The 19,716-nt window shown below is 38.3% G+C and overlaps 1 protein-coding gene across 2 annotated transcripts in view; it reads left to right on the top strand.

The window, feature by feature from the left end:
* Wdr81 (WD repeat domain 81) overlaps positions 1 to 19,716 on the top strand; it is an 87,612-nt gene that overhangs the window by 28,369 nt on the left and 39,527 nt on the right. For both annotated transcript variants that reach the window (XM_083125414.1, XM_083125413.1), the window contains exons 10-12: positions 8,819 to 8,973; positions 13,542 to 14,237; positions 18,064 to 18,239. In XM_083125414.1, the coding sequence (XP_082981540.1) occupies positions 8,819 to 8,973; positions 13,542 to 14,237; positions 18,064 to 18,239 (1,027 nt within the window). The remainder of the gene's footprint in view (positions 1 to 8,818; positions 8,974 to 13,541; positions 14,238 to 18,063; positions 18,240 to 19,716) is intronic.

Raw genomic sequence — 19,716 nt, 5'->3', positions numbered from 1 at the left:
CACTATGTTGGATAGGGGTGCAGAAAGGGGGTTGCCCATCGCTAGGCCCCCTGTCTGGTGGAAGAAACTGTCCTCGAACTGGAAATAGTTGTGGGTGAGGCAGGCTTGTAGAAGGTTGCAGATTTCATCAGTTACAAATGGAGGCGTGTTATTGCTGAGTAGCCAAGTTCTGGTGGAGTCAAGTGCAAGGCTGATCGGGATGGAGGAGTACATGTCCACTACGACCACCAGAACTTGGCTACTCAGCAATAACACGCCTCCATTTGTAACTGATGAAATCTGCAACCTTCTACAAGCCTGCCTCACCCACAACTATTTCCAGTTCGAGGACAGTTTCTTCCACCAGACAGGGGGCCTAGCGATGGGCAACCCCCTTTCTGCACCCCTATCCAACATAGTGCTGCATGTGGCCGAGAAGTCAATTCTCACCCAACCAGAGTTTGCTCATATAAGATACAAAAGATATGCCGATGACACCATAGTCATTTACAAACAGGAAGAGGACCTAACCCTTCTCCTAACTGCCCTCAATAACATACATCCCAACATAAACTTCACCGTTGAAAGGGAACAAAATGGCCGCCTCAACTTTCTCGACCTCAGCATCCGACGACTCCAAGACAAGTTCGTCACATCCGTATACAGGAAACCAGGTTCGGGCACCCAGTATATCCATGCAAAATCCAACCACCCACCAAAACAGAAAGCTGGAGTATGGATGAACTTTTACAGAAGAGCCTTCACACACAGCTGCACAGAAGATGACCTGCAAGATGAAATAGCGTGCGTAACGGAAATAGGCCTAAACAACGGTTACACCGAGCGCCAACTATCCATGTGGTGCGCAAAAACAGAAACCCAGTTCAGACATCCAAGAAACAGAGATAACCCGAACCAAAATCCTAAACCCAAATGGATCGCCTTTCCATACCACCCCACCACATCTGGAAAATTTGCCAAGGCTTTCAAACCCTCCAACATCCGAGTAGCACACAAACCCATATCCCAAATCGGAAGGGCACTACCCAACTTCAAGAGATACTACCTACCGAAACTTGCATCCCCCGGTGTCTACAAGACCACATGCCAATGCCACAACACCTACATTGGCAGAACCATCCGCACCGTCCAAGAACGGATTAACGAACATGTAAAAGATTCCAAAAACGACACACCTAAATCAGGCCTCTCCCAACACCTCCACTCCACTAACCACTCCATCTCCTCCATATCCATATTTCACCCAACCGGCTCTGTCATAGAAAACACCATCAAAGAAACCCATGCTATCATCCAGCAGAAACCAGCACTAAACCTGGACAATGGACAAGCACACCCAACTTGGCACCCTGTCCTCAGAAAGATCCCCGACCTGAAAAAGAAAAGATGCTATGCACATACTCGACCCCCCTCCAGCCACGCGGGGAACAGGAACGGCACATTACCGAGCAACACGGCCCAGCCCCCCAACCCCCAACTGACAACGCCACCGGACAACAGGAAGCAGACGACGCAAACCAAGATGCGCGCGCCAGTGCTGCCGAACGGGAAAAATCGCAACCACCGCCGCCCGGGAACAAACAATGTACTGACGCGGTACCATCTCCGCTTCAAACGCCGTACCCTTTTGTGAATGAAGACAGTGGATCTTCGAAATTAATAGGATTGAACCATTAAATAGTGCAACGCGGAATTACGAAATCTTTTAAATTTCACGTAAGTAATTTTAAACCGCGTTTACCGCAACCACCATGAATGTGTAGCTTTATGTTAGTTGGATTTATTCATGGCTTTCTTATATAGGATTTAAAAATTTAAAAAAAAGGCTCAGAATAAGGGTCTGGCACCTGAATTACTTTGTTTTTTTCTACCCCTCCTACATATATCAAGATGGGAGCTTTTCCTTACTTTCATGCTGCTTTGTCATCTTTACTTTGATTGCTTCATATTTGCACATGGTATCACTATCATTATTATGAACTCACCAATAATATTTTTTAAATCATGATGGTCATGTATAACAGATTTTGTGGTTAGCACATCATGCTGCGACACCAAAGGTCCTGGATTCAAATCTGGCTCGGGCTTGGTTGTTTGTGAATGTCCATTCCATCAATTTCATCACTCATCCCCATCTTCGCAAATTAGCCAAGAGGCAGAAAACGTGAAGTAAGACAAACTCAATCAATCAATCAATCTAAGTGATTTTGCTATATGTGATTTTTAATAGAAACACATTGGCCTTTCCAGCTTTCAGAATATAATTGTTGCAACTAGGGCTGATCCAATACAGATGCTGTTGTATCGATATCGGTAACAAAACATATCAATAAGATTTTATTCATAATTGGGAGAAGAGAGACGCGGTAGTATATAAATACGGAGAAAACTTATACTCACTTTTATCCGCGAAGCTGTTTTTTGTTTTTTGATTAATTTCAGTGGCCACTGCCACCATCCTCGTTGGAACTTGCTGTAATGTTGCTTGGTGTGCGTCTTTTGTTTGTAGTTCTCTGGTTGCTGCTAGGTGCACTGTTGTTAACTGTTTGTCTGGGTCTGTGTCATCTGCTATTTCTGGGCGATAACTGTTGTAGTAGGGGAATCCAAGTGTGGTGCTCTTGCCCGCTATCGATGCACTTCCCGCACGAACTAAACATCCTTCCAGGAAAAACATGCTCACACTGTCAACCCACCTGCACCGAATTTCACTGTCGGCACAACACAGGATGCTAAATGTCGTTCATGAGGCATTCGCCACACCCACACACGACAATCGGATCGCTACATGGTATAACGCGATTCGTCACTCCACATCACGGATTTCCACTGTTCTAATGACCAGTTGCGCCTCTCCTTACACCGTGCGAGGCGGTGATTCCAATTTTGTTGAGTGATGTGGGGCTTATGGGCAGCCGCTCATCCATGGTAATCGAGTCGTCATACCTCACGTCGCACAGTCATGCTGCTAGGATTACATCCTGCCCTGGTTTGGAATTCCTGTGTGATGGTGGCGATCGCTGATTGCCAGTTCTCTCGTACTACCCTATTCAACACTCGGAGGTCTCTGTCTGTCAACATGGACGCTCGGCCAGAACGTTTTGCGGTTGTACACGTCCCATTACATTTCCACTTTACTATCACATTGGCTACAGTGGACTTTGGGATGTTTAGGAGGCTGGATATCTCGTGCACTGACTTGGTACTCCTGTGGCACCCAATCACTTCACCACGTTCGAAGTCTGTAAGTTCCTTCGACCGACCCATTCTGCTGTCTCGTGCACTTTGCTGCCTGTATGGTCCCTTGCTTGCCTCACCTCTCTGTAGATGGCACCAGAGAGTGGACTACTATGCACAACACACATTTTGCTTGGTGTCCGGATATTTTTGATCACGCAGAGTATGTTCTACTATTGAAGAAACAACAACTTTTTATTAGTTTCTAATAGTATCTAACAGTGACAGCGATTAAGGGGGGTGAGAGTTGCAGTGCCCCCCTACTTTTTGCCACTTTTGCCCCAACACTATGCTAAATCTTGTCTACAAAGGGAAATATACTGTCTTTGCCCCCCTCCCACTTTTGGCACCTTGCCCCCCTGGTTTTGAAACCCAATCACCGTCACTGGCTATCTAATATAGGATGATTCATAAAGAACGCCGAATTTGAAGTTGCTATAAATGAAATTTATTTTTGAAAAAAAGCACAAAACACATACCATTCTCTTCAGGAGATATTAAGGTTTAAACATGGAAAACAATATGGGACATATGACTCCCCCCCCCCCCCACTAGCCCTACATGCAATCACTCGGTCCATAAAATTCACCATGACCTGATCACACATTTCCCCATCAAGTGTGTTGAGGACACGTCGAATTTCTTGCTTAAGTTCCAACAAATTTCGGGGTTTGTTCTGGTAAACTTGTGACTTGGTGTACCCCCACAAGAAAAAGTCACATGGTGTCAAGTCACAAGATCGAGGTGGGACGGTTTGGTCTCCTCGCAACGAGATTATTCTGTCCGGGAACTTCTCACGCAGCATATGGATTGTTTCTCCTGAAGTGTGGCAAGTTGGAAATGTACATTTTTGATGTTCATTTGATAAAAAACGAGGCCAAAGCAAATCAGTTAGCATTGCACGGTAACGAATTCCATTCACTGTCAGAGCATTTCCTTCTTCGTCTTCAAAAAAGTAAGGACCGATCAAACCCCCACTCCAAATCCCACACCAAACCATAACTCTCTGAGGATACATTTCCTTTTCCTGAATCACTCTTGGGTTCTCAGATCCCAATATTTGGCAATTCTGCTTGTTTATGAACCCATTTAAATGAAAATGAGCTTCATCGCTGAAAATGATACACTTTGCGAAACCCTCATTCTCTCGTTCGCTTTCAAGGATCCAGTCAACAAATTGCCGTGGTTTTCCATGATCCGCTGGTTTCAGTTCCTGCGTTAACTGCACTTCGTATGTGTGCAAGTGCAGATCTTTCGTCAAGATTCTTTGCATTGTTGTTGGCGCCATGTGCAGTTCTTCAGCACGATGGCGATACAGCAGGACTCACAGCAACAGAATCATACATAACAGCAACACTTGCTTCACTCCAGCGACTTCAAGGGCATCCAGGGCTTTTGATGTTTTGTGTTGATCCAGTTTCTTCAAATTTCTTGATCAACCTATACGAACCGTTGATTCGTTCGGTGCATGAAGATGACCAAGTATCGTACGGAGTTTCCCGAACAGTCACCGTGAAACTTTCACCATTCTTGTATTGTGTTTTGACAATCAAAACTCGCTGTTCCTTACTGTACCTTTCCATGGCGTTAACAACACACACAAACAGTATTACAACTGAAATGCTTCTCAACACAAAACCTCAATGATAACTGATAACAACAATCGCACAAACAATGCTGCCAACAAAACAAAAAAAAGTATGGCGCCCTTTTCAAATCCGGCATTGTTTATGGATCACCCTTTAGTATTGTCAAACAGGATTGCGAAATATTTTTTCCCTCATACCTATTGAAGATATTGAAATGAAACTTGGCGGACAGATTACGTATAGACCATAGTATTTTTCAAGGTAGATTATAATCTGGTACCCATATCCAGGGCCGGTCCAGAGGGCCCCAAAGTTACAAAAAGTGATTTTTGGGAGGGAAATTTCCCAAATTATCCCCGATTTCTATGGAGACAAATTTATGGTAAATAAAAACTAAGGAGAGCGTAAATAAAATGTTAGATCAGCGGTATATACCAGCGGTGAAAAAAAAAAAAAATTGGCACACACTTTTTCATTATGAGTGGAAACAACATACAAAAGAGCTATAAATTGATAAACTACCTCATTTTTATATACTGTACACATACACAAGTACTTGTTGAAAATCACATGATGATAAACAAAATTCATTCATGACTGAACACAAATGACAGCATTGTTTCCCTTGATGTGCGGGAACAGACTTATCTTATCGCTTCTACAGCTAGGAAGTTCAATGAAACTAGAAGTTGAGTAGACATTAGGGAGAAGAAAGGAATGCAGCAAAGAGAATGGGTCCCATTCTCTTTGGAATGCAGCTTGACAGGGAGCGAAGTTTTTGAACTGTGATTATGTGCATGGGAAATCCCAATTTGCAGTGTCTTCCTGATGTGATCGAAGATCAAACGTTCTTCAGCTGCAAGTGGTAGGGAACTTTAGGCAAACGTTTCGTTACAAATCAACAGTTTGCGAGTACAATCTCGATTGCCGTTTTTTGCGTGTTTTCTACTTAATTTAATGATATTTCACGGTTATTTCGTGAGAAAGCGTTCATTTCGTGGAAAAGCACACATTTCGCATTACTTCGCGAATAAAACTCATGCATATTTCATCATTGGGGATGTAGTTACGTGCAGAATGTTCAAAATTGCATCTTTTTTTTTTTTCACATTTCGTGATTTCGCGCATCGCGAAAATTCAATGTCCCTACCGATTTCCCTTTCCTCATACTTGATGTACACAAGTGCTGCGGGGTACCATTTGAAAGCCTGTTCTATTGTGAAGAGAAGGATGAATGAACCATGATACTCGGATGAATTGTGCTGAAGCAGTAGCTACTTAAAAATATTATTACGAAAACTCAGAAAAAGATACGCAGAGTGGGAAAGCATTTTGTCAGAAAATTACACTGGAAAGGGGTTAAGCAATTCTGATGGTGATGTTTAGCTCATTCTCACATATATGATTTTTAATAGAAACACGACAGTATTTCCAGCATTCAGAATATAATTTTTGTAACAGTTTGTGTGTCTGATTGTTACTAAACAGTTATTCATAGAGATTGGAAATGAATGAAGTGATATATTTGCAAGCATTACAAGATAGCAAAGCCTACAAACAACAATTCTTAGATTTTTTTCCTTACATAAGAACAGTACAACACTATACTGTATTAAATATGAACAGTCTGCCATATTTTATAAGACTTTTAAAGCTTGAAAGGTTAAAGACTGATTTAAATATTGGAATATTCTGATATGCTATTTTCAGGACCTCCCTGCTGGTGTAGTGGTAATGCTATCCCCTTGTACCGTATTTACACATGTATAGTGCGCACCCTGGTTTTTGGTGGGTAAAACTGACAAAAAATGATGTCTTGTATATAATGCGCAGTACAAGTCATGTTCAAGAAATGGCTTTCTTAGTTGTTGGTCGTAAACCTGTAGCAAAACTGATCAAGAGTGAATGACATCATACCTATACAACGAGTCACTAATCCACGCTGCCCCCACCCTCCCTCAACTTTGCATCCCAAAGCTTTCACTTCTGTAACCACCTTGTTTATTCTCAAGTAAAAGAAAGTGAGATCAAAATGTGCAAGATGGTGAGTTATACTGCTGTTTACAGTTTGCAAGTTCTGCGGTATATGCAGGAAAATGACAACAGGGCTGAAGCTCGAAAATTCGACATAGTGAGTCAAGTGTAAGAGAATGGTGGAAGAAAGAAAAGTTGAAGGCAGCTCCATCCAAGAAGTGGAATTTTCAGAAGTGGAGCAGAAGCTACATAATTACATTTTGGATTTACAGTGCTCAGGAAATTATTTTCTGTTAAATGCAGACATTACGCATCGGGACGTGCATGATCAAATCCTGCCAAAACAGTGATGATTTTCTTGATGTCTCAAAATGCTCTGATACAAAGGGAAAAAACATGGGAAACGACCATTTACTTTTATACATTTTTTAAAAAATTATTATTACTAAAGAAACCCAACCTGGTAATTTGCGAAAGGAAATAAAGAACAGGATGCTAAGGAAAGTGTACACATGATCAAAAACACAAATAATCTAAATGACAATTCATGTGAAAATCTTTATTTATCAGTGTACAACACAGTAAAACTCAAAAATCCATCTCCCCCAGCCAACAATCAACATACAAGAACTTACCAACACTTCAAGACCGCAACGACATCTTCCAGCAGATACGAGGGCAAATCGAAAAGTCTTTGTGACTAATTTTTTTCTAGCTTGTTATAAGGGTTATTACAAAAGCGAGATTTACGAGCGATGCAGTAGGCTTTTCTTGGAACGGCCGGCCCTATTGTAACTTCTGATTTCTTCCATGGCACGGTGCTGTTATCAGTTGGCAAAGATGGCCGGAGTGCTCAGGAAGTCCACGCCATGTGAGCAGCGAAGTGTTATTCGCTTTTTATAGTGCAAAGTACAATCAGCCACAGATATCCACAGGGAAATGGAGCCAGTGTATGGGAACAAGTGTTTATCAGTGCGAATTGTGCAGTGGTGGTGCAAGGAGTTTGAAAGTGGACGGAAAATGTGGAGGACAATGAGCGATCGGGCCGGTCCGACCTCTTTCCTCGGTGACACTGGACAACATTACCCGTGTTGATCAAATGTTGAAAGCTGATCGACGTGTTCATCTGAAGTACATTGCCACTAAACTTGACATTTCCTATGCTAGAGTTTACGACATTGTTCACGATTCGTTGGGATACCGCAAGGTGTCGTGTCGGTGGGTTCCTAAGCTTCTTGATGATGAACGTTGTTTAAAAAACGAATAACACTTCACTGCTCATATGGCGTGGACTTTGTGAGCACTCCAGCCATCTATGCCAACTGATAACAGGACCGTGCCGTGAAAAAAATCAGAACTTACAATAGGCCCGATCCAAGAAAAGCCTACTGCATCGCTCGTATATCTCGCTTTTGTAATAACACTTATAACAAGCTAGAAAAAAATTAGGTGCAAAGGCTTTACGATTTGCCCTTGTATATCAAGTGGCTCCAGCGTAACTTCAACCACGTCACTTTTGTCATCTCTCGCCCAGCCGTGATGATTCCGAGATGAGATTGAAAGCTTGGAAGATCTCCTGAAGTGTTTTTAATCGTGCTTTTTGTGTGTTTTTTATTGTTTTTAACAAACTGGTAATTTGTATTTGCATCTGTTGTATATACGTGTTATCCACAGTGAAATAGTGAAAACATGTTGACTGTCCGAATTATTCCGTGCATAATACACACCACAGTTTTTGGGGGCAAAAATGTTATAAAAAAGTGCACATTATGCATGAGTAAATACGGGGATTTCCAAGTTTGATGCCCAGTGAAGATATGTGGCACATTATGTTGGATCCCACTTTAAACTGTAGGTCCAGTTTTGATTAGCCTGTCTGAGCATTAACTGAACTTTTTTTTTGGATAAATGTTTGATAAGAGTCGAATGGGTTTCGGTCGATCCACTCCTCTCATATCTTAATATATCGTATATTCTGATTTTTAATACAACATGATTTATCCTTGTGCATTTTCCTGCAGATCGTCACAGATAGAATACCCACAAGAATCTGAAGGGATTTTATCTCCATTAGATGAAGACTCATCAGCTGATTCTGAGAAGCATGCATCTCAAAAATCCAACGAAGAGGAGAAGAAGAATGAAGAAGAAAATACAGATGTTGAGATCGAACCAGGTAAATGGCTCTAATTTTTATTTTTGTCGACAGATTATTTCTCCAGTTTTTTAACATGAGAAAAATGCTCTGGCGCTGTTGTCAAATTTTGAATGTAAGTGAGCTGAGAAAGTGTGTGGTCAACGCAACAGCTGCTTACTTTGTAGGTCTGCCCAGTGTTGCCAAAATATGCAGCATTCTGCAATAGGGGAGACCGGGGTAATTAGAACAGGAAACAGCCTGTAGAAGTTCCACTGTAAATTACTCAGAAAGTTACTGATGGATTTTTTAAAAATTTCTACCATTTCAAAGAACATCTTTTGTATATTTTTGAAAAAAATAATGACCATACCTGCATTGCAAATACTCGTCCAAAAAAAAAAATTGTCATGACACCATAAAATTGTTCCAATTACCCCATTTGGGGTTAATGGAACATAAGTTAGAAATTTCAACTGAATAGCTTTAGATTGCTGTTGGGGTAATAAGAACATCATATATAAATGTCTCATTTATCCTGCAAATTTGAACACAATAGCTCTACTTCTTCTGGAGTTATCAATGCTTGTTTAAATAAAATCCCAAGTTAACGTCTTTTTTCATAAAGTTCAATTTCCCAGCTGTGAAGCAAACATGTGTGAATGAAAATCAGTGTTCTATGATTTATTTGAAAGGTTACAGGCCATTCTACAATGTAGTAAAGAAAAAACTTCTAATAGTTACATGTACAATCTAGTATATCAATTAGAAAAAGTACAAAAAAGCATCTTTTTTGGAGGAAAACTTACTCCAATTTGTAACAAGTAGTGCTAATACTTCTAAAAACACTTAAGATAACTTACACTAACAGGTTTAACTGTCGTGAAAAACTAATATATACAGAAATTAAGCTTATCAGTCTCAAAAAACAATTATATATGAAACCATAAAATATAGGCTACATGACAAAAGCTACACCAAAGAACACTTGACCCATATTAACATTTGTCAGTTTGGCACCAGTAGATCTACTGATTTGAATGTTTGATTTCTTTTTTGAAAGCTTCATACTTGCTCTTAATGATGTCATACAATGGAAGGGTAAATGGACCGATTCCATTTAACTCCAAAGGTCCGTAAAATATAAACTTCCTATCAATTTCCTCAACATCAGGTCTTCGTGGCCAATCGAACTTGCCAGTTTCTTTTTCCTCCAGAAACTTGATTGTTGCTTTAGACTGGCCATTAGAGATTTTAATAATTCTACCAACATACCACTTTCGCTCGTAATATACAGCGTAGTACTTTTCCAGTTTGAATAGGACTACATCGTCATCCTCTGATTCTATTTTACTATGTATATCACAATATACTTATCTAATGATTACAATTACCGTTTTTTGAATGTTGATACAAAATACCAAGTATGACATTATATTATACATTGTACAATTTTAAAGAGTTGACCTTTGTATATAAACCTTGATGCCAATGCAAATGTACACAATTTCAATAAATTTAATTATAAATTTGAATGTATCATATCTTTCTTGTCTGAAAGAACACATATGATTGAAGATATTTGTTTTTCATATTGCCAGTCAAAAATAACTGTTATGACTAAATTATTATAAATATTGCACAAATGTGGAACTTTGAACTTAGCCTAACCATTTTCAAATGTTGTTATGACAATGTATTATTTTTATTGTCATATTCATGGTATTTCAAGATGATGTTCTTATTACCCCATGACTGTTCTAATTACCCCAAGCAAAATCAAGCAAATTACGCAATGTTCTAATAACCCCTTTGGAGAAATTTTTGGGGTAATAAGAACTTTGCTTATAAAAACCAGGCAAAATGCCCATAGACAACCAAACTCACATGAAAAGATGTGTGCCCTTATGTTTTATTATAGGGGTGAAGAAAATTTTGCAAGGGTTCTTTCATTCACATCCAGTATATGCAGAAGCAGAGAAACACCAAACATGCGTCACATCATTTTTTGCAGGTGTATAATAAAAGTCAAATAAAACTTACTTTTGTGTAGTTATTCCAATAACAAATTTTCTGCATGTAGGTTTAGTGTAGGTACATAGGTATGAAATGTTATTACACCAGTCTTTTCGTTTTAAATTATTCTACATTAACATGTTCCAATAACCCCATGTTCTAATTACCCCGGTCTCCCCTATATCATTGTCACCTTTATTCAGTGTCAAGTGTTTCTATCATTATTTCTCTCCCTCTTCTTCTTTTGTTTTGTATTGTTGAAATTGTAATTTTTTAATTGTTTAAAATATATGTAAGCCTATTATCATTGGAGCGAAGGCTCTGTTATAGGTGAAATAAATAAATAAATAAATCATGAAGGGAAAACTGTATACAGTAAAAAGTAGACATATTACAGGGTGTCCCAAAAGACACTCGGCCAGGATATTTAACGTACATAACTTTTGTACAAAAAGCGATAGAGACATGAGCCTTACACTGAGTATTAAATTTGCCTGTGTGGATAATTTGAAAGCATTAAGCAAGAAAATCATGCTCTAAATTAAATTTTTATGATACATTTCTAAGCATTTTATGCAGAAGTAAATTATCTCCCTCCCTCATTATTGGTGGGGTGTAAAGGGTACCTTCCACGTAAGCACCTAAAAGTCAACTTCATTTCCACGCACTGCACCCTGGACTGCATTTTGCAGACAAACGAGGCTCTGGTGACTGGCACTATGGCCAATATAATTTTGTGTGTGTTGTCCTGTTTTTTGTCCTTGTGTGTGCTGAGTGCCCATTTACAGCCTCAGCTTTTAACAGAAGTCAGAATATTTTAAGATTCTTAGTTATGCAATGTTAGAGTTGTTATTTGTAATGGAAAGGGGCTGACCCCGTATAATGTGACAGGTGCAAAATAGCCTAACTGCTGATGCACCCGAAATTTTAAATTCAAATTCATTATTGGCCTAGCATTCTCCAGATGCTTTGGCTTGCCTATTGTTGATGGCTTCCCAGAAAATGACTCCATTACAGATGATTTTATGGGGTTAAATATGGCATATTCATAAAAAAAAGTAGGTTTTTTTCAAAATTATGAGGTGTACTGGCAACTTTGGATTTTATCAGAGGTCAGTACCAAGTATGCCTGACATCTGGTTACATTATTACAAAAGTTTTAATATGATAAATTTCAATCTTTCCTTCCATCTGTGCATTGATTGCATAATATACTAATTGAAATTTTTTCAAGGGACTCCACAGCTGTCTTTTATCCATGTTTGTTTTTACTTTGTACAAAAAGTTGCACCTTAGTAACTTATTTCACATACTGAACATTCATGTAAAACATAATTTTCTTCTCTAATGCTTTCAAAATATCCACATATTCAAAGTTAATATGCAGGGTAAGTTTCATGTCTCTTTCGCTTTTTGTACAAAAGTTACGTGCATTCAAAATCTTGGTTGCATGATTTTTCTCACACTGTATTTGTATCTTTTTGAAGTTTTTGACAACGAAGCAATCGAGCGTGAGTGGAGGAGAAGACAAATGACTGTCCACTTTAATTCGCGAGTTTGCTGAGGTTCTTCTCAACTTGTTTGAGTTGCACAATATCTTGTTTCATAATTTTGTGAATTGTGATGTGCATGAAATTACTGTATGAATATGCTTTTAGTCATTCCATCACGACTCTTTGTTGAAATTTTCCATCATAGCTAAAAGTAATTCTAACTGTTTTTTTTTTTTATTTCCTTAATGAGGACAAGGAAAAATTAAGTTATTGAACTTTTAAGTTGGTGTCAGTGTTTCAGAGGTCATGCAGTGCTAACTTTGATTGCTTTTAACATGAAAAGGGATATATATTCACATTGGTTTTTCTGCATTATGAAGCCAGTTACTCCATGCAGGGAATTACTTAATAACTCAAACCATGATTGATTTTTTTTTCAGAATGCCAATAACGTGATAATAATGCACACCTTGTGAAACACTATAGTAACCACAGTACTGCAGGTCTAGATCAGCAATTGACTTAAGAGATTTTTAAGTTTGAAAATCTCATGTTAGTTTATAAAAAAAAAAAAAAAGAAAAGAAAAAAAAACAGGATGAATTTGTGAGTCATTGTTCTTCTTAAAGGTTTCATTAACCTGTTTTGGAATATGAGAGCATGGAGATGCTATCTCCCCAATTAGGGAAATTTTCATAAAGCTTCCCCCAGCTAGGATAATTTGTATAAGCATCCCCACCTACTAAATTGTCTCCATGTTGATCCATACATACACCCCACCTATTCCCAAATTCAACTAAACATTGCCCCAGTTAGGAATTTCCACTTCGAGCACTGAGCATAACCACCATTATCTGTAACAAAATAATACATTAAATGTTACTAGGTGGAAAGAACAGTTTTCATACGATAAAATCTGAGAGATGACACAAACAAACATACACAAATAATGCCAGATTTTATAACATATTTCTTGATTTTTACTTTATAATTGTTTTCATCCTTTTTCCTGTGAAACATAAAATCAAGGCTCCACTGTATTTAATGTTCTAGAACCGTTTATTATTGTAGTTATATTTCATTGCAATATTTTCTGCTTGCAGAAGTATTCGTGTTTGAGGCAAATGAAGAAAATGTCGAAGACGATGGAATTAAGCCATCACCGTCTGGTGTTTCTCTGGATATAATGGATCATTTAGAGTTGAATTTCCATGGGGAAACTGACAACCTAAGCTCAGACAGAATATCACTGAACGAACATGATGTAGCCCAAGATGGTGATGATGTAAACAAAGACGAAGAGGAGAATGAATTAAATAATGAAGATGCAGATGCAGAAAATGCCGATCAGAGTTCCATACAGAAGTCAACTGGAATAGCAGGAAATAAGTCAGAGTTAACACAGGCAGTTGACGAAGATGTGTTTGAAGAGTACCCCTCGGATATCAAAGAGCTAAGCAATGTTAAAGTGTCCAATAAATCTCCGCATCAGAGTTTTACCAGAGGCAAAGGTTCTCTTCATAAAGATGAAAAACCAAAGAAGTCTCTCTCGGAGAGCAAACTGTCTGACCTCAGTGCTGATACAATTGTTTGGCTATCGCATCGTCTTGGTCCTGTGTTGTCAGCTAAGTACCTCTCACGCAACCTGCTGAGAATGCTCACTCTCTGTTTCCTTGGTGAAGAGAATTTGATGCCGATAAAAGTCAAGACCACCGCTACAAATATATGTGTCAGTGGGAAGGAGGTTCTCGGGGATGAAAATGCCAAAAAAGTGCTGGAATGTCTGTCATCTATTGCAGGTACGTCTATTTGTAATTCTTATGCCTGAGTTGATACTGATACCATTAGTATAGTATCGATATCGGTTCAAGTTCTGATTGTTTAATTCCAAATTTTTCATGGTGCACAGATATTTTTTTTATGTATATATATGCTTAGATTACTATGTCTGTTAATACATGCCGCGTGTCTTTTGGAGAATGATTTTTCCCTTCCATATACACATATATGATTCTTTGTTTGGAAGAAGCCATTCGTTTATTGTGCTAAGGGGTATTTCATCGCTAAATAATTTTGTTATTGGGTTAGGCAGATCAGTTTTATGACTCATAAATAGTGTCTATCAGTCAAGAAAAAGTTAAAAAATCAATAAGTAGGTCAAGAAGTCAATAAGGATGTCATGCTATGACAATGACTGACTGATTGATTTAGTTTATTTTACTCCACTTTTCTTCCCCTTTGGCTAATCGCAAAGATGAGGGTGGTGGTAAGATAAGATGGATGAAGGGACAATCACAAATATATAGGGACAACAGCACGAGGCCCACATAAGATATACAGGCTGTGAATCCCGATTCCAGAGCCTCGCTAGTCTGCCAAATGCAGTCCAGGATCCATTAATAAACAAAACAAGTCTAATTCTCTTGTTAAATACAGCTTTAGTTTTCATCTTAACTGACCTTTTGGTAGGGGGTTTTCATTAAATAAATACAGTATTTTCTTAATTGCTAATTACCAACTTTACCTAAGTAGGGATCGAATAAATAAAGGTTAAGAAAAATTAAAAAAGGTCATGAAAAGGTCAGTAATTTTGGATTTGATATTTTGGTAGACACCCTGTCATAGCATTAATAAAATATCCTTAAATCTTTTCGTTATTAGGTTACCTGGGTCAGGTTTAGTGCTCTTAGCATTAAAAAGTAACACCCCTAAATCCTTTAAACACCCGATCACATTATGTCTGGTTTTGAGCACAATACCCCATTGAGATTTTCATGAAAATATATGAAGATTCATGTCCGAGTTGACCGGAAACTAACAAGACCTGCTCATTCAAGCTACATTTCAATCATAATTTCTGTGGTACCTAATACTTAGTGAAGCACTTAACTGTGCTCATTAGTTTCTCCAAGCTTCGAGCTTGCTTGCACAATCGTTTCCAGTATTCTAAATCACTCCTAATATGCTATAAAACTTGTGAAAAATCATTAAACATTTGGAACTGTTGTTATCTCAATATGTGTTGGAACCTGTTCACCAAGTGCCATGAAGTATGCAAAATCACCACATAAAGCTTCATGGAATCTGTATGTTTTAGAAATTATTCAAAATTCATTGTTTTAACGACAAAATAATGGGGAGAAATGAATTTTGTGATTAAATTATTATCTCATGTAAAATTATGAAAATTTTGAAGTAAATTGTGGTAGATTGCTATGATACACTTCCAAATTGTTACAGTTTCCAAGATTTAGTATGGTATCAGTGGGAATACATTCCTAATGATTCATACAAGCAATGTGTTGAATGTGACATGCTAATGAGAACAAAAATGTGTCACCGTGGGTTGTAGCATGTTGGCTCACATCTAAATTCAGGCCTTGATATCGGTCTGAAATTAACATTAGGTTTTAGAAATTTAGTAAGATTATATGAGTGTAATGTGTATTAATGGCTAGTCATAGAAAAAGGAAGCAAGGCTTTATAGGTTCAATAGGAGTAGGTAAATTGTATGTAGAATAAACATGTCTCCAGATCTGAAAGTGAGAAACGAAACACTTTGTCAAATTTGTGAAAAAAATAATCATTCTTCATGCAGATTTATTCTCTATCCAGAGCAAGATCAAACTTCATGTAAGCAAAACAACGTGACTAGAAAAATAGTTCCGTTCCATTTTTGTTCCATGCTAGTTCCATTTTAGTTCTCCCATGAATATATTATATTGGTCATATATGTAAAGCTCATAATATATGGTCCCACAACTTCAATATATCATCTATGCTGAGTGGCATGGGTCTATCACCTGCACTATATTTCTACATGCAAGATTTGTTCACACCTGCCATTCGAACAGCCAATCGGATTTTTCAAAAGTCACTGTATTTGTTTACATCAATGTTGTTCTTGCAGCAATAGCTAGCAAGGAAGATTTTATTATTATATGTAGGACATTTTTAATATTATTCAAAGTACTTAGGAGTAATACTAACAAATTAAAATTATATTTATTCAGGAAATGCATGTTATCTTTCTCTTCATAAACTTTTCTCTTCTCGTATAATATCTAAGAAACTAAAAGTTAAAATATACAAAACAGTAATATTACCTATGCGAAACTTGGTCCCTTACATTAAAAGAGGAACATAAATTAAGAGTATTTGAAAATAAAATCCATAGAAAAATATTTGGACCTAAAAGAGATGAGGAGACAGGTGAGTGGAGAAGGTTATGTAATGTAGAAGTACACAATTTGTATGCCTGTCCAGATATTACGAGGGCAATTCGGAAAAAAACGCCGTTTGGTTATCAATGACAGACACTTGTAGATACAGAACTTTTATTACACACATTAGAAAAGTACAACATTAAATTACTTTTCGACATAATCACCATTCAAATTGAGGCACTTGTCATAACATTTTACAAGGTTTGAAATTCGTTCTGCAAAAAAATCTCCCGCCTGGGAACGATGCCTCCCTCTAACAGCATCGTGAAGTGCATTGTCATTGTCGAAGCAGCAGTGAAATGCCAGCCACTGTTTCATGTATCTGAAGAGGTGGTAGTCACTCAGCACCAAATCTGGCTATAGGGTGGATGATCAAAAACATCCCAACGGAACTGCTCCAAAAGTTCTTGAGTGTGTCCAGGGGTGGTCTCATCGCTGGTCACAATTCTGTTAAGAAATTGTTCTCCTTCCTTGGCATAACACGAAAGAAAGTCCAAAGCAGAACCATTTGGTTGTTTTTGTGCTACTCAGAAAGGATTTTTGGAACCCAACGATCACAGAACTTGTGGTATCCCAAGTTTTCTGTCACCACCTCATACAAAACAGTCTGATAAATTTGGGGAAAGCGAACAGAAAGTTCAGATATTGTGAACTGACGGACTTCACGGACCGTTTTGTCAATTTCCTGCACGAGTTCATTGCTGACTACAGATGGGTGCCCACTTCTTGCCGCATCGTGCACGTCAGTTCGTCCATCTTTAAACATTTGACATTATTCACGTACGACACCTTCACTCATCATGTTTGGTCCGTAAACATTACACAGTTTGCGATGAATCGCAGCTGCCGAAAGTTTTTTGCACAGAAAAATCGTATTACTGCACGCGCTTCACATTTGGCGGGATTTTCGATTGGAGCGTTCCTTTTCAATTGTTATAGCAGACGAATCAACAACAACACAACCTTCTCCTTCCCCTGCTCACTGCCTACTGAACTACTGCGCACAGCGCCACAGGACTGACGTCGCTATCCCCGGCTATTTCTCGCACATGTGCAAACGGAGGTTTTTTTTTCCGAATTGCCCTCGTGTTAGAATGATTAAATGAAGGATACTCAGGTGGGCAGACCATGTGGCATGAACGGGAGAGGAAAGAAGAGTTTACAGGATTTTTGTTGAGAATCCTGATGGTAAGAGTCCTGTAGGAAGGCCAAGACAAAGATGGAGGAATAACCTTGAGATGGACCTAAAGGAAAGAGTTAGATATTCTAAAGTGAATGCATAGAGAATTGTGCAACTTTTACATTATAAGTTTAGTTTAATAGTGTGTATATGTTATAACACAATGCAAATGTTAACCATGAAAACAGTGCTTACGCATCTTGTCTCTTTCTCCTTCAGCTTTGTATGGGGAGCAACTTATCCTTCTGCAGTACCTGCCCCACATGTGTGAGCTTATTGCATCTTGTAAACGAAAGCTAACAGCTAATTTAGAAGGAGGTTTAGTTGGTTGCATTGCATTGTTGAAACATATCATCCCTTACCTTTCCGATGCTACATTAATGGATCAGTTGCCTGTAAGTGCTACTAACTACATAGGGACAATACTTTGTCCAGAAGTATTTCTTTAATTATCAGCATGCTGCAGACAGATTTCAAAGATATAGCTTTCAAAATGCAGAAGATTTGAAGCAGCTCGTATGTTACTGTACCAACCATTTCATAAATTTGTGGGTCACAGTTGCCAATTCTTAAAAACATTCATGTTCCTCAGTTTATAAGAAGTGTTCAGTGTATATATTTCCTGGTAAAAGAAAGGCAGGTGGTGGTTGGTGGTAGATCACTTAAACTGCTTGAAGGGAAGAGATTTTAAGGTGCAGCATCTTTCCAAAAATATAGCTGTTTCCATACCGATCGTTTGAGATACGCATTTTAGGACATGAAATCAAGTAAAATGAACACACACTGTTGCATCTTTTTGTGAGATTAGCAGTTTATCCCCTTTTTACGTCCTCTTTAATGCTTCAGCATCTTTTCCCTTCCTTTTCTTTCATGTTTTGTTAAAAAAAAATTGGTCAGAAAAATAAATTATTTTCACTCTTGAGCAGCTACATAAAATCCTGTAGTCTCATTTTGTAGAGCAGAACGAGAGCTATAAAATAGTATAATACAGGGTGTTTCATACCATTTTGTAATTATATATAAATTTATTCACGCCTCACAGAGCTGGTTTTGGTGTCATTTTGTAGCAAAATACATCAAGTTTTGACTCACATAGTAGCTTAGTTCCGAATCACACCACCGCTAGCGACAGTTGTACCAAAATGGCTGCCTTCACTGGTTTCCAGCGAGTGTTTGCAGAGTTTGCAAATACACTTCCAGCAAGATGTCGCAAGCCACACTACCTCAACAACGTCCGGGATTTGCTCAGTAACCGCTTTCCAAATCAGTGGATAGGTCGAGGTGGGCCAATTAAATGGCCACCTCGTTCACCAGACCTGACACCTCTTGATTTTTACCTCTGGGGATTTATCAATGATAAAGTTTTCAAACAACCCCTACCTGCTACACTTGCTGATCTCAGAGCAAGAATCTGTGCTGCAGTTGTTGAGGAAGTTACGCCTGACATGCTGCAGTGGGTTTGGCAAGAAATCGACTTCAGATGGGATGTCTGCCAAATTAGCAATGGAAGTCACATTGAACCTTACTAACTTCTAGGGTAAAAACTTGATGTATTTTGCTACAAATTGACACCAAAATCAGCTCTGTAAGTCGTCTGAATAAATTTATATATAATTACAAAGTTGTAAAGTCCTTTATGAAACTGTGCCATGATTACCATAAATTATATTATTTTCTACAGTGTTCAATAAAGAATATTAATGTAACGGGTTTAGATCTGAATAAAGGCATTTTATCAGCACCTTTTTTGAACCTTTCTGGAAACATTTTCAGAATCTTTTTCTCCTTTCCCAGCCATAATTTTGCACCTTAAAATCCATTCCATAATCATAAGCAATGTTAGGCATTCTTTCCAGAAAGTACAATCAAACT

Source organism: Lepisma saccharinum, chromosome 7 (genome assembly GCF_977018435.1).
Source record: "Lepisma saccharinum chromosome 7, izLepSacc3.1, whole genome shotgun sequence".
Classification (NCBI taxonomy): Eukaryota; Metazoa; Arthropoda; class Insecta; order Zygentoma; family Lepismatidae; genus Lepisma; species Lepisma saccharinum.
The sequence above is the reverse complement of the archived record's forward strand: the minus strand, read 5'-3'. Positions and strand labels throughout refer to the sequence as shown.